Source organism: Dama dama, chromosome X, assembly GCF_033118175.1.
Source record: "Dama dama isolate Ldn47 chromosome X, ASM3311817v1, whole genome shotgun sequence".
In the NCBI taxonomy this organism is placed as follows: Eukaryota; Metazoa; Chordata; class Mammalia; order Artiodactyla; family Cervidae; genus Dama; species Dama dama.
Genome location: NC_083714.1, coordinates 56,817,384 through 56,834,167, shown reverse-complemented (window position 1 = coordinate 56,834,167; position 16,784 = coordinate 56,817,384). Strand labels below are relative to the sequence as shown.

At 37.7% G+C, this 16,784-nt stretch overlaps 1 protein-coding gene across 1 annotated transcript; it reads right to left on the bottom strand.

Annotated features, from left to right (window-relative positions):
* Nucleotides 1-1,796: 1,796 nt before the first annotated feature.
* On the bottom strand, nt 1,797-16,447 carry LOC133052476 (heat shock transcription factor, Y-linked-like). Its single transcript, XM_061137389.1, is given in 2 exon segments — nt 1,797-2,315; nt 15,935-16,447. Coding segments are annotated over 2 exon segments (1,032 nt in total).
* Nucleotides 16,448-16,784: the final 337 nt, after the last annotated feature.

The following is a 16,784-nucleotide window of genomic DNA, read 5'->3' as shown; positions in this document are numbered from 1 at the left end:
ATAATACAGGGACATGACTTGATGTTGCCACCGCTGTCTAAAGGAATGGCCACAAATTGGAGATTGCCAAGATTTCTAGGTAGTGTTCATGACAATCTGGATAGTCCAACAAGCACAGTCTGCTCAGAGTATTTCATTGTGAAATATATTAATGATTACCATTTATTTTGATTCCTGCTTATTCCATGACTTTTCTAGATGATTAAATTGAATGATTCCCTTTTTTTAAAATACATATCTCTATAACTACTACTGAATTTTAGGGAACTGGGGCCTGAAGCAACATGCTTAGAATGGGCTCCTATAGACTGTAAACTTCATGAGAGCAGCAATCATTTTATAATTTGAATTACCACATGTGATATTCATGTAAATATAATAAATATTTATCAACTTGGAAACAATGTTCAGTAATAGGAAAGGTCAATTGTGATGCTAGTGCAGGTTATGGGATGTTGTTGAGTAATGTATATAGCATTTGATTGGTTATTACATTTCTTTATTAATCAGTAAGTACTTAAAATGTGTCCTTTTCAGGCTGTACGTTTTAGCTGATGTGAAAGATACATAAAGAAAAGAGGGTAAAACATGTCAAAGACCTGTTATCTGTGCTTACCTTGATAGGAGGGCAAACAGAGGTTCCTTCCAATGCTAAGAAAGAGTTGAGGCAAAGTTGTGATGTGGGGCTTAAGCTGACTGAAAGTAGTTTGTGTGATTGTAACTCCAGAATCCCAGTGTAACAGAAAGATAATGAAACAACAAAGGAAACAGATATCGTCTTCAAAGAATTTGTTAACCATACTGAGGTGCTGCAATCACCACAAGGAATTTATTCTGTCTCTGTGGGAAGAGATAAGCAACATCTAAATATGTACTAGGAAATATAGGGTGGAATCTTGGTGGGAGGAAATAAAGGGATGCCTTAAGGAGAGCAGGGCAAAAATGACCCTATATAATGCCTTGTATTATAAGGTAAAATACCTATCTTGTAAAGTACCAATCTTGTGCTGACCATGGGCCAATCATTGACTATGCCATGTTATCTTTGGTATCCCAGTGATGGTATGATGGTGATCATGATTTTGGATATGCTACAACATCTATGTTTTCATAGATGAAATGAATTTCTATGCAGACAATCTGTCAAACTCTTAAGACTCTATCCAGTAACTCATAGAGTATGATGTAACTCAGAATACTCTAAGGTATGTACTGTGTATTTGCATTTTTCTATTTTATTTGTATCCCTTCCTTCTCCCATACCATCATAATTTAGACACCCATTCACTTCAGCAGGGATGATTTCAGAAATCAGTTTTTCAGTCTTTACCTCTTTTCCCTTTGTTCTCATTTTCTTGCTTACAAACAATTGATTAGCTGTCATTTACCTAGGATGCATAAAGAACGCTTCCTTGAACTAAAGAGTGTATAAAACAACACATTAATATGGCCAGACAATGAAATACGGCCCCATTTACTCGTTTCAAAATAGAAAATGAAACTATGAAGATGAACATGTAACTTTATTGTTCAAATATGAGACTTGTAGGAATTTGTTGATGTCTCCCACCATAAATTTTAATCTTCATTATGCTGCATAATCTGACACATATTTGATAGATCAGTTTTAATTAGGACAGTTTTCATATAATGAAGATTTTTTGATGAGTTGACTTTGAAAGAGAGGAGGCAGATGTATCACGGATCCTTGGCACTGGGGACCATGAGTTGCCTCTCTGCTGCAGGTTGGGAAAAGGACTGTCATAGGCTGACATATTGCTGAACCTAACTGGAAATTAAGAAGGCTCCACCATCAGTCCAAAATAACTGCTCTGTAATGGAGATATGATGTGGTTCTGAGAAATAGAAGTAATTGTAGTAGTAACATTCTCAATGAGGCCATTTGCTTGAGTGTAGCTGCTAAGTGAGTGCCAATTTAAAATGCTCAACTGATTTAAAACAGCAGGTTGATCTATCACAATCTGTTCTGTTTGTCTAACTGATATTGATGATGGGGAAGGAAAATCACACGGAGAGAGGGCACTTCAATTAGCGACTGTCTGCCTGGTATAAGGCTTCCGTATGAAAGGCACACTTAAACTTGTTGAGGATGAAAATGCACTCTGCCCGCTAGTTTCAGGAAGAAAATTAGAGTTACGATCATGTATGTTGCCCCGTGCTTTAACATGCTTCTTCTTGTAATCTCGAACTAATGAAGATATTGGAGAGACATTTTTAATCCCAACTCTTCTTTTCAGTCTTAGTAAAAGTTGGGGATAGCCTCTTTTGAAATTTGGATTATGATAGATCTGTAACTAAAATCAAAGGAGAAAATTATTTAGTTTCTTTATAAACCAAGGTAAAACTGACAAGCAAAACTAGACTATAAGCATTTACTCTTTTAATGATACAAATGAAATAGCATCAAATAAAATACCTCCATTAGTAGTTTTAACATCTTACATATTAGAGAGAGGCGTTCTGAAGATGGCAGAAGAATAAGATGGGGAGACCACTTTCTCCCCCACAAATTCTTTGAAAGAACATTTGAAAGCTGAGCAAATTCCACAAAACAACTTCTGAATGCTGGCAGAAGACATCAAGCCCCCAGAATGGCAGCCCATTGTCTTTGAAAGAAGTTAGGACAAAATATAAAAGATAAAAAGAGACACAAAAGACGTAGGGAAGGAGATCTGTCCCAGGAAGGGAGTCTTAAAAAAGGAGAAGTTTCCAAATATTAGGAAACACTCTCACCAGTGGGTCTGTGGAGAGTGTTGGAATCTCAGAGGGCTACATAACTAGGAGAAAAATAAATAAATAAATAAAACCCACAGATTACGTGCCTAAAGGCAACTCCCAGTGCTCATGTCCGCCACCAGCAAGTGTGGGCTGAACAGGGAGGTGCAGGCTGCATTGCTTAGGGTAAGGACAGGGCCTGAACTGCCCGAGGCATCTGAGGGAACTAACATCAGATAGCAGCCACAACTGTGGGATAGACAGAGAGAGAGAGAGAGAGAGAGAGAGAGAGAGAGAGAGAGAGAGTCAGAGAGAACTATCCCATGAAAAGCCCTAACCTAAGGCACAGCGGGGCCCGCTCACAGAACAAAGGACTGAGCAAACACCAGAGGAGAGCTAGCCGGCTGCAGACCATCCCATCACCCCTGGAGACGGGGAGGCAAGCAGGGGCAGCTAGAGCCAGAAAGGGGCAATATCGGGCCCAGGGAGGCATCCTCTACCAAACTGCAAGCAGGCACCCAGTTGCTAACCAAGACTTCTTGGGATTCTGGATGGTTGACATCCTCCGGGAGGGTCACGGCCAGAGATCAGTTCCCCACAAGAGGCTTACGGCACACCTGAGGCAGGCACGCCCGCTGCCACCAGGAAACCAAGCGGCTGGGACCAGGGAGGTGATAAGATGCACCCCCCACCTGGGGAGACTACTAGAAGCACCTGGTCGCCTGAGATGCTGGGACCTGGGAAGGGCACAAAACACAGGCCCAACCGAGTCCACGCCTTTGTGGAGTACCCGAGAACCTTACCTGAGTGGCTTAGACCTGGGAAGTGCACACAACCCAGGGCCTCCTTCAGACAGTGCACTAGCAGTAGCAACATAGATCCTGAGAAGTATAAACTGGGAAAGTGCACGCACCCTGAGCTGGGGCAAACCCAATGCGGCCGAGTCTTCGAGCATTTCCCACGCCAGTGATATTTCTTTACAGTGTTCCTCCCTCCCCACAGCATGACTGAACAAGTGAGCCTAAATACTGACCACTTTTGCCCCCTTGTGTCAGGGTGGAAATTAGACACTGAAGAGACCAGCAAATAGAAGAAACTAAAATAAACAGAGGGAACCGCTCTGGAAGTGATAGGTGCAACAGATTAAAACCCTGTAGTTAGCACCGACTGCATTGGAAGGGGCCTATTGGTCTTGAGAAGTATAAACCAGATCAAGGAACTATCTGAAACTGAACTGACCCCACGCTGCCTGCAACAGCTCCAGAGAAATTCCTAGATATATTTTTACTTTTACCATTGTTTAAGTTATTAGAGTCCTCTATTACTCCCTAATTTTCATTTTTATAACCTACTATTACCTTGCCAAAAAAGACCCTATTTTAAAAGCAAACTTCATATATATATTTTATAATTTTTGTGACTTTTCTTTAATACTGCATTTTTGAGAGTCTAACCTCTACTCTAGATTTTTAATCTTTGCTTTTTGGTACTTATTATCAATTTTGTGCCTTTAAGAACCCAATCTTCAGTACCCATTTTAACTTGGGAGTGTGATTACAGCCTTGATTGCTCTCTTCCCCTTTTAACTCTCCTTTTTCTCCACCAGGTCGCCTCTATCTCTTGCCTCCCCCTTCTCATCTCTACCGAACTATGTGAATCATTTTGTGTGTTCCAGGCTGTGGAGAACACTTAGGTAACTGATTACTGGCCGGATCTGTCTCTCTCCTTTTGACACCCCGTTTTCTCTTCCTGGTCACCTCTGTCTCCTTCCTCCCTCTTCTCTTCTCTGTGTAACTGTAAACCCCACTGAGGTGCCCAGACTGTGGAGAGTACATAGAGAATTGATTACTGGATAGCTTTCTCTCTCCCCTTTTGAGTCCTTTATCTCTACCTCTATCTCCTCTTCCTCTATCTCTATCTCCCTATCTACCTCTATCTCCCTTTTCCCTCTTCTCATCTCCATGTTACTCTGTGAACCTCTCTGGGTGTCCCTCACTGTGGAGAAACTTTTCATCATTAACCTAGATGTTTTATCATCAGTGCTGTATAGGTGGAGAAGTCTTGTGGCAACTGTAAGAATAAGACTGAAAACCAAAGGGAGGAGGCTTAAGTCATCCAACCCCACCCACCGGGAGAAACCTCCACAATAAAAAGGAACCACAGGCCACCAGAACACAGAAAGGTCACTCCAAACACAGCAATCTAAACTGATGAAAAGGCAAAGAAATACCCAACAAGTAAAGGAACATGAAAAATGCCCACCAAGTCAAACAAAAGAGGGGAGATAGGGAATCTACCTGAAAAAGAATTTAGAATAATGATAATAACAATGATCCAAAATCTTGAAAACAAAATGGAGTTACAGATAAATAGCCTGGAGACTAGGATTGAGAAGATACAAGAAATGTTTAAAAGGACCTAGAAGAAATAAAAAAGAGTCAGTATATAATGAATAATGCAATAAATGAGATCCAAAACACTCTGGAGGGAACCAAGAGTAGAATAATGGAGGCAGAAGATAGGATAAGTGAGGTAGAAGATGAAATGGTGAAAATAAATGAAGCAGAGAGCAAAAAAGAAAAAAGAATCAAAAGAAATGAGGACAACCTCAGGGAACTCTGGGACAATGTGAAATGCCCCAACATTTGAATCATAGGAGTCCCTTAAAAAGAAGACAAAAAGAAAGGCCATGAGAAAATACTCGAGGAGATAATAGCTGAAAACTTCCCTAAAATGGGGAACGAAATAGTTACACAAGTCCTAGAAATCCAGAGAGTCCCAAACATGATAAACCCAAGGTGAAACACCTAAAGACACTTATTAAACAAATTAACAAAGATCAAACACAAAGAACAAATATTAAAAGCAGCAAGGGAGAAACAACAAATAACACACAAAGGGATTCCCATAAGGATAACAGCTGATTTATCAATAAAACTCTTCAGGCCAGAAGGGAATGGCAAGACATACTTAAAGTAAGGAAAGAGAATAAACTACAAACCAGATTACTGTACCCAGCAAGGATCTCATTCAGATATGAAGGAGAATTGAAAAGCTTTACAGACAAGCAAAAGCTGAGGGAATTCAACACCACCAAACCAGCTCTTCAACAAATGCTAAAGGATCTTCTCTAGACAGGAAACACAGAAAGCTTGTATAAAAGCGAACCCAAAACAACAAAGTAAATGGCAACGGGAGCATACCTATCAATAATTACCTTCAATGTAAATGGGCTGAATGCCCCAACAAAAAGACAAAGACTGGCTGAATGGATACGAAAACAAGACCCCTATATATGCTGTCTACAAGAGACTCACCTCAAAACAAGGGACACGTACAGACTGAAAGTGAAGGGATAGGAAAAATTATTTCACGCAAATGGAGACCAAAAGAAAGCTGGAGTCACAATACTCATATCAGATAAAATAGATTTTAAAATAAAGACTGTGAGCCACTATGGAAAACAGGGTGGAGATTTCTTTTAAAAATGGAAATAGAACTGTCATATGACCCAGCAATCCCACTCCTGAGCATACACACCAAGGAAACCAGATATGAAAGAGACACATGTACCACTGTGTTCATCGCAGCACTGTTTATAATAGAAAGGACATGGAAACAACCTAGATGTCCATCAGTAGACGAATGGATAAGGAAGCTGTGGTACATGTACACTATGGAATATTACTCAGCCATTAAAAAGAATTCATTTGAATCAGTTCTAATGAGATGGATGAAACTGGAGCCCATTATACAGAGTGAATTAAGCCAGAAAGATAAAGACCAATGCAGTATACTAATGCATATTATGGAATTTTAGAAGATGATAATGAAACAGAAAAAGAGACACAGATGTATAGAACAGACATTTAGACTCTGTGGGAGAAGGCGAGGGTGGGATGTTTAGAGAGAACAGCATTGAAACAAGTATACTATCAAGGCTGAAACAGATCACCAGCCCAGGTTGGATGCATGAGACGGGTGCTCAGGTCTGGTGCACTGGGAAGACCCAGAGGGATGAGATGTAGAGGGAGGCGGGAGGGGGGATCAGAATGGGGAACACATATAAATCCATGGCTGATTCATGTCAATATATGGCAAAAAAACACTGCAATATTGTAAAGTAATTAGCCTCCAATGAATAAAAATAAATCAGAAAAAAATTAAATAAATAAATAAAGGCTGTGAAAAGAGACAAAGAAGGACACTTCATAATGATCAAAGCATGAATCCAAGAAGAAGATATAACAATTATAAATATATATGCACCCAACATAGGAGGACCACAATATGTAAGGCAAATGCTAATGAATATGAAAGGGGAAATTAACAATAACACAATAGTAGTGGGAGACTTTAAAACCCCACTCACATCTATGGATAGATATACTAAATAGAAAATTAACAAGGAAACACAAACTTTAAATGACACAATGGACCAGCTAGACCTCATTGATATCGATAGGACATTGCACCCAAAACAATCAATTTCACCTTTTTCTCAAGTGCACACGGAACCTTCTCCAGAATACATCACATCCTGGGCCACAAATCTAGCCTTGGGAAATTCAAAAAAATTGAAATCATTCCAGTCATCTGTTCTAACCACAATGCAGTGAGACTAGATCTCAATTACAGGAAAAAAAAAAAAAAACTATTAAAAATTCAAACATATGGAGGCTAAATAACAGGCTTATGAATAACCAACAAATTATAGAAGAAATAAAAAAAGAAATCAAAATATGCATAGAAACGAGTGAAAATGAAAACACAACAACCCCAAAACTATGGGATACTGTAAAAGCAGGGCTTAGGGGAAGGTTCAGAGCATTACAGGCTTACCTCAAGAAACAAGAAAAAAGTAAAATAAATAACCTAGCTCTACACCTAAAGCAACTAGAGAAGGAAGAAATTAAGAACCCCAGGGTTAGTAGAAGGTAGGAAATATTAAACATTAGGGTAGAAATAAAAGCAAAAAAAAAAAAGAGAGAGAGAGAGAGAGACCATAGCAAAAATCAACAAAGCTAAAAGCTGGGTCTTTGAGGAGATATACGAAATTGACAAACTGTTAACAAGACTCAATAAGAAACAAATGGAGAAGAACCAAACCTAAAAATTAGAAATGAAAATGGAGAGATCACAACAGACAACACTGAAATACAAAGGACCATAAAAATTTGCTAACAGCAGCTCTATGCCAATAAAATGGAAAACTTGGAAGAAATGGACAAATTCCTAGAAAAGTATAACATCCCAAAACTGAACCAGGAAGAAATAGAAGATCTTAACAGACACATCACAAGCATGGAAATCGAAATTGTAATCAGAAATATTCCAGCACACAAAAGCCCAGGACCAGACGGCGTCACAGCTGAATTCTACCAAAAATTTAGAGAAGAGCTAACACCTATCTTACTCAAACTCTTCCAGAAAACTGCAGAAGAAGGTAAACTTCCAAACTCATTCTATGAGGCCACCATCACCCTAATCTAAAACCAGACAAAGATGCCACAAAAAAAGGAAAACTACAGGCCAATATCACTGATGAACATAGATGCAAAAATCCTTCACAAAATTCTAGCAAACAGAATCCAACAACATATGAAAAAGATCATACATCATCACCAAGTAGGCTTTATCCCAGGAATGCAAGGAGTCTTTAATATCCACAAATCAATCAATGTCATACACCATATTAACAAATTGAAAGATAAAATCCATATGATTATGTCAATAGATGCAGAAAAAGCCTTTGACAAAATTCAACATCCATTTATGATAAAAACTCTCCAGAAAGCAGGAATAGAAGGAACATGCTGCTACTGCTAAGTCACTTCAGTCGTGTCTGACTCTGTGTGACCCCATCCCTGGGATTCTCCAGGCAAGAACACTGGAGTGGGTTGCCATTTCCTTCTCCAATGCATAAAGGTGAAAAGTGAAAGTGAAGTCTCTCAGTCATGTCTGACTCCTCGTGACCCCATGGACTGCAGCCTACCAGGCTCCTCCATCCATGAGATTTTCCAGGCAAGAGTACTGGAGTCGGGTGCCATTGCCTTCTCCGAGAAGGAACATATTGAAACATAATAAAAGCTATACATGACAAACCCACAGCAAACATTATCCTCAATGTTGAAAACTTGAAAGAATTTGAAGGCATTTCCCCTAAAACCAGGAACAAGACAAGTGTGCACACTCTCACCACTACTATTCAACATAGATTTGGAAGTTTTGCCCACAGCAATCAGAGCAGAAAAAGAAATCAAACGAATCCAGATAGGAAAAGAAGAAGTGAAACTCTCACTGTTTGCAGATGACATGATCCACTACATAGAAAACCCTAAAGACTCTACCAGAATTACTGGAGCTAATCAATGAATATAGTAAAGTTGCAGGAATAAAATTAACACACAGAAACCCTTTGCATTCCTATACACTAACAATGAGAAAACAGAAAGAGAAATTAAGGAAATAATAACATTCACAATTAAAACAAAAAGAATAAAATATTTAGGAGTATATCTACCAAAAGAAACAAAAGACCTATACATAGAAAACTATAAAACACTGATGAAAGAAATCAAAGAGGACACAAACAGATTGAGAAATATACCATGTTCATGGATTGGAAGAAGCAATATTGTCAAAATGACTATACTAGCCAAAGAAATCTATAGATTCAATGCAATCCCTATCAAGCTACAAATGGTATTCTTCACAGAACTAGAACAAAAAATTTCACAATTTGTATGGAAATACAAAAAACCTTGAATAGCCAAAGCAATTTTGAGAAAGAAGAATGGAACTGGAGGAATCAACCTGCCTGACTTCAAGCTCTACTACAAAGCCACAGTCATCAAGACAGTATGGTATTGGAACAAAGACAGAAATATAGATCAATGGAACAAAATAGAAAGCCCAGAGATAAATCCACGTACCTGTGGACACCTTATCTTCCAAAAAGGAGGCAAGAATATACAATGGAAAAAAGACAACCTCTTTAACAAGTGGTGCTATGAAAACTGGTAAACCATTTGTAAAACAATGAAACTAGGACACTTTTTAACACCATACACAAAAATAAACACAAAATGGATTAAAGATCTAAATGTAAGACCAGAAACTATAAAGCTCATAGAGGAGAACATAGGCAAAACACTCTCCGACATAAATCACAGAAAGATCCTCTATGACCCACCTCCCAGAATATTGGAAATAAAAGCAAAAATAAACAAATGGGACCTAAATAAATTTAAAAGCACTTGCACAACAAAGGAAACTATAAGCAAGGTGAAAACACAGCCCTCAGAGTGGGAGAAAATGAAGAAACAGACAAAGGATTAATCTCAAAAATATACAAGCAACTCCTGAAGCTCAATTCCAGAAAAATAAATGACCCAATCAAAATATGGGCCAAAGAGCTAAACAGACATTTTTCGAAAGAAGACATATAGATGTCTAACAAACACATGAAAAGATGCTCAACATCACTCATTATCAGAGAAATGTAAATCAAAACCTCAATGATGTAAAATTACACACCAGTCAGAATCGCTGCTATCCAAAAGTCTACAAGTAATAAATGCTGGAGAGGGTGTGGAGTAAAAGGAACCCTCTTCAACTGTTGTTGGGAATGCAAACTAGTACAGCCACTATGGAGAACAGTATGGAGACTCCTTAAAAACCTGGAAATAGAACTTCCATATGACCCAGCAATTCCACTCCTGGGCATACACACCAAGGAAACCAGATCTGAAAGAGACACGTGCACCCCTATGTTCATCCTAGCACAGTTTATAATAGTCAGGACATGGAAGCAACCTAGATGCCCATCAGCAGATGAATGGATAAGGAAGCTGTGGTACATATACACCATGGAATATTACTCAGGCATTAAAAAGAATTCATTTTAATCAGTTCAAATGAGATGAATGAAACTGGCATCCATTATACAGAGTGAAGTAAGCCAGGAAGATAAAGACCAATACAGTATTCTCATGCATATATATGGAATTTTAAAAGATGATAATGATAACCCTATATGCAAAACAGAAAAAGAGACACAGATGTACAGAACAAAATTTTAGACTCTGTGGGAGAAGGCGAGGGTGGAATGTACTGAGAGAATAAAATTGAAACAGTATACTATCAAGGGTGAAACAGCTCACCAGCCCAGGTTGGATGCATGTGACAACTGCTCAGAGCTGGTGCAATGGGAACACCCAGAGGGATGGGATGGAGAGGGAGGCAGGAGGGGGGATTGGGATGGGGAACTCATGTAAATCCGTGGCTGATTCATGTCAATGAATGGCAAAAACCACTACAGGACTGTAAGGTAATTAGCCTCCAACTAATAAAAATAAGTGTAAAAATTAAAGCAGCAAGGGAGAAACAACAAATAAGAGACATTCGTGTTCCCATAAGGATAGCAGCTGATCTTTTAATAGAAACTCTTCAGGTCAGAATGGAATGGCAAGACACACTTAAAGTAATGAAAGAGAAAAACCTACAACCCAGATTATTATACCCAGAAGGATCTCACTCAATTATGAAGGAGAAATCAAAAGCTTTACAGACATGCAAAAGCTGATAGAATTCAGCACCATCAAACCAGCTCTCCAACAAATGCTAAAGGATTTCTCTAGACAGGAAACACAGAGAGGATATCTAAATTCAAACCCAAAATAACAAAGTAAATGGCAATGGGATCTTACTTATCAATAATTACCTTCAATGTAAATGGGTTGAATGCCCCAACCAAAAGACAAAGACTGGCTGAATGGATACAAAAGCAAGACCCTTATATATCTTGTCTACAAAAGATCCACCTCAAAACACGGGACGCATACAGACTGAAAGTGAAGGGTTGGAAAAAGATATTCCACGAAAATACAGACAAAAAGAAAGCAGGAATAGCAATACTCATATCAAATAAAATAGACTTTAAAATAAAGTCTGTGAAAAGAGACAGAGAAGGACACTACATAATGTTCAAAGGATCAATCCAAGAAGAAGACATAAAAATTATAAATATATATGCACCCAACAAAGGGGCACCACAATATGTAAGGCAAATGCTAACAAGTATGAAAGGGGAAATTAACAATAACACAATAGTAGTGGGAGACCTTGACATCCCACTCACACCTATGGATATGTCAGCTAAACAGAAATTAACAAGGAAACACAAACTTTAAATGATACAATGGACCAGTTAGACTTAATTGATATCTGTAAGACATTTCACCACAAAACAATGAATTTCACCTTTTTTCTCAAGTGCACATGGATCCTTCTCCAGGATAGATCACATCCTGGGCCACAAATCTAGCCTCGGTAAATTCAAAAACATTGAGATCATTCCAAGCAGCTCCAGACCACAATGCTGTAAGATTAAATGTCAATTGGAGGAGAAAAACTATTAAAAATTCCAACATACGGAGGCTGAACAACACGCTTCTGATTAACCAACAAATCACAGAAGAAATAAAAAAGAAATCAAAGTATGCATAGAAACGAATGAAAATGAAAACACAACAACCCCAAACCTATGGGACACTGTAAAAGCAGTGCTTAGGGGAAGGTTCATAGCAATACAGGATTAATTCAAGAAAGGGGAAAAAAGTCAGATAAATAACCTAACTCTACACCTAAAGTAACTAGAAACGGAGGAAATGAAGAACTCCAGAGCAAGTAGAAGGAAAGAAATAATAAAATAGAGCAGAAATAAATGCAAAAGAAAAAAACAGACTATAGCAAAAATCAACAAAGCTGAAAGCTGGTTCTTTGAGGAGATAAATAAAATTGACAAACCACTGGCCAAACTCATCAAGTTAAAAAGGGAGAAGAATCAAATTTGAAAACATTAAAAATGAAAATGGAGAAATCACAAGAGACTATACAGTAATGAAGGACCATAAGAAATTACTGTCAGCAACTATATGCCAATAAAATGGACAACTTGAAGAAATGGACAAATTCTTAGAAAAGTACAACTTTCCAAAACTGAATGAGGAAGAAATGGAAAATGTAACAGACCCATCACAAGCACAGAAATAAAAATCATAGTGAGAAATCCTTCAGTAAACAAAAGCCCAGGAACAGATGGCTTCACAGCTGAAAAAATTTAGAGAACTAACACCTATCCTACTCAAACTCTTCCAGAAAATTGCAGAGGAATGTAAACTTCCAAACTCATTCTAATAGGCCACCATCACCCTAATATCAATACCAGACAAAGATGCCACAAAAAAAGAAAACTACAGACCAATATGACTGAGGAACATAGAAGCAAAAATGTTTAACAAAATCCTGTCAAACCGAATCCAGCAACATGTTAAAAAATAATACATCATGACTAACTGGGCTTTATACCAGGGATGAAATTATTCTTTAATACTCACAAATTAATCAATGCAATACACCACATTAACAAATTGAAAAATAAAAACCATATGATTATCTCAATAGCTGCAGAGAAATCCCTTGACAAAATTCAATATCCATTTATGATTAAAAAACCCTCCAGAAAGCAGGAATAGGAGAAACATACCTCAACATAATAAAAGCTATATATGACAAACCCACAGCAAACATTATCCTCAATGTTCAAAAATTGAAAGCATTTCCCCTAAAGGAAATGTTCCTAAAGGAACAAGACGGGTGCCCACTCTGGCCACTACTATACAACATAGTTTTGTAAGTTTTCGCTATAGCAATCAGGGCAGAAAAAGAAATAAAAGGATTCCAGATAGGAAAACAAGAAGTAAAACTCTGTGTGCAGATGACATGATCCTCTACATAGAAAACCCTAAATACTCCACCAGAAAATTACCAGATCTAATCAATGAATATAGTAAAGTTGCAGGATACATAATTAACACACAGAAATCCCTTGCATTCCTATACACTAACAGTGAGAAAACAGAAAGAGAATTTAAGGAAGCAATTCCATCCACCATTACAACAAAAAGAACAAATACTTAGAAATACATCTACCTAGGGAAACAAAAGACATATATATATATAGAAACTATTAACCACTGATGAAAGAAATCATAGAGGACACAAATAGAAGGCAAAATATACCATGTTCATGGATTCGAAGAACCAATATAGTGAAAATGAGTTTACTACCCAAAGATATCTATAGATTCAATGCAATCCCTATCAAGCTACCAATGGTATTTGTCACAGAACTGGAACAAATAATTTCACAATTTGTATGGAAATACAAAAAACCTCGAATAGTCAAAGCAATCTTGAGAAAGAAATGGAATTGGAGGAATCAACCTGCCTGACTTCAGGTTACACTACAAAGCTGCAGTCATCAAGACAGTATGGTACTGGCACAAAGACACAAATATAGAACAATGGAACATAATGGAAAACCCAGAGATAAATCCACGCACCTATGGACACCTTATCTTTGACAAAGGAGGCAGGATATACAATGGAGAAAAGACAACCTCCTTAATAAGTGGTGCTGGCAAAACTGATCAACCACTTGTAAAAGAATGAAACTAAAACACTTTCTAACACCATACACAAAAAATAAACTCAAAATGTATGAAAGATTTAAATGTAAGACCAGAAACTATAAAACTGCTAGAAAATCACTCTCCGACATAAATCACAGCAGGACCTTCTGTGACCTACCTCCAATAGTAATGGAAAATAAGGCAAAAATAAACAAATAGGACCTAGTTAAACTAAAAAGCTTTTGCACAACGAAGGAAACTATAAGCAAGGTGAAAAGACAGCCTTCAGAATGGGAGAAAATAATAACAAATGAAGCAGCTGACAAAGAATTAATCTCAAAAATATGCAAACAACACTTGCAACTCAATTCCAAATACATAAACGACCCAATCAAAAAACAGCATAAAGAACTAAACAGACATTTCTCCAAAGAAGACGTGCAGATGGCTAACAAACACATGAAAAGATGCTCAACATCACACTTTATCAGAGAAATGCACATCAAAACCACAATCAGGTACCATCTTACGTCAATCAGAATGACTGCTATCCAAAAGTCTACAAACAATAAATGCTGGAGAGGCTGTGGAGAAAAGGGTACCCTCTCAAACTGTTGGTGGGAATGCAAACTAGTACAGCCACTCTGGAGAACAGTGTGGAGATTCCTTTAAAAACTGGAAATAGAACTGCCATATGACCCAGCAATCCCACTGTTGGGCATACACACTGAGAAAACCAGAACCAAAAGAGACACTTGTACCCAAATGTTCATCACAGGACTGTTTAAAATAGCCAGGACACAGAAGCAACCTAAATTTCCATCAGCAGACAAATGGATAAGAAAACAGTGGTACATGTACACAATGGAATATTACTCAGCCATTATAAAGAATACATTTGAATCAGTTCTAATGAGGTGGATGAAACTGGAGCATTAGGGTGAATTAACCCAGAAAGGAAAACACCAATACAGTATACCAAAGCATATATGTGCAATTTAGAAAGATGGTAACGATAACCTTATATCTGAGACAGCAAAAGAGGCACACACGTAAAGAACAGTCTTTTCCACCCTGTGGGAGAAGGCAAGGGTGGGATGAATTGAGAGAATAGCATCAAAACTTGTATATTAACATATGAGAAACAGATCGCCAGTCTAGGTTCAATACATGAGCACAGTGCTCATTGCTGGTGCCCTGGGATGACCCAGAGGGATTGGATGGGGAGGGAGGTGGGAGAGGGGTTCAGGATGGTGAACACATGTACATTCATGGCTGATTCATGTCATGTATGGCAAAACCACTACAATATTGTAATGTAATTAGCCTCCAATTGAAATTTAAAATATGGTTTACAAACCATGAAAGCATAAGAACTATAAAAAAAAAAACCTTACATGTTAGAAGCAATTATGATCCTCAAGTAAAAATATGTTGTAAACACATACAGTAAATACCAAGTAAAAATATGTTGTAAACATATATAGTCAATCCCACTTTAATTAGCTTCAGGACTTGTATCCAGTTTCAAGTCACTAGGACTGTTTGTTAAATATCAAATATTTTAACCTCTAGCTGTTCTCAACTTCAAAAAATAAAGCTTTTCAACAGTTTGTTATCTCAATTTTAAATTCAGTTTTAGCTACATATGTGAACATGCTTTCTAGGTTACATAATTTAATCTTACATATTGCCAATAATAAGTGAAAAGTTTGGAATACCTTGCTCAAAACAGAGACATTGTTTTCTTCTTCCAGAAAGTCAGCTAGTGAAGCAGATCTTTGAAAAGTTTGTTGCTTTTTTCTAAACCCATAAAGGTTAAGCTGTCGAACTATACTTTTCACACTACGAGTTTCAAATATTCTGAAAGGGGCCTTTCTTTCTAAGACTTCTTTCTTGAAGACTTCTTCATTGATCACTATAGAAGTGCCACTCTCATCCCACCAAATAGATTTAAACTGATCACTTTCAACTATCTTCCAAAGTTTTTGAGGAAAATTGAGTGAAAGAAAATCGTTCAATTCATCTGTTTCAGAGACAGAAAATGTGTAACGTGGCATTTTTAACACTACTTCCTCAAACAAAGCCTGAAAGGCTGCTTCTTCAATGATAGATCTCAAAACTGAGTCCTCAGTATGTGTGTAATCACACAAAGGGGATCTAATGGTGGTTTCTGAACCAGTTGATTCATCTCTAGGAAGCACATCTTGAATTTCTGAAGAAAAATGTGCCATCTCAAAGAAATATTTCCTCAGATACTTTTCTTATCTGGCTGATTTTACACTCCGCATTTCCTAATGCTGCCTGGCTGGCCTACAGAGATAAAATTTCTAGACCATCACAGTGGTTCTCAAAGTAAAAAAGCTGTGACATCACAAAGTCACTGGTCTCCTAGCAATTGAAGGGTAGCTGTGACATCACAAAGTCACTGGTTTTAGCAATTGAAGGGTAATGTTCAACCAGTGTCTACTTCTGTATCAACTTAAATACAGGCTGCTTACATAAATAGTAACCAAAAATATGAAACCTGCAAAATCTCATTCCTAAAGAATATTTACACAGAAAAATCAC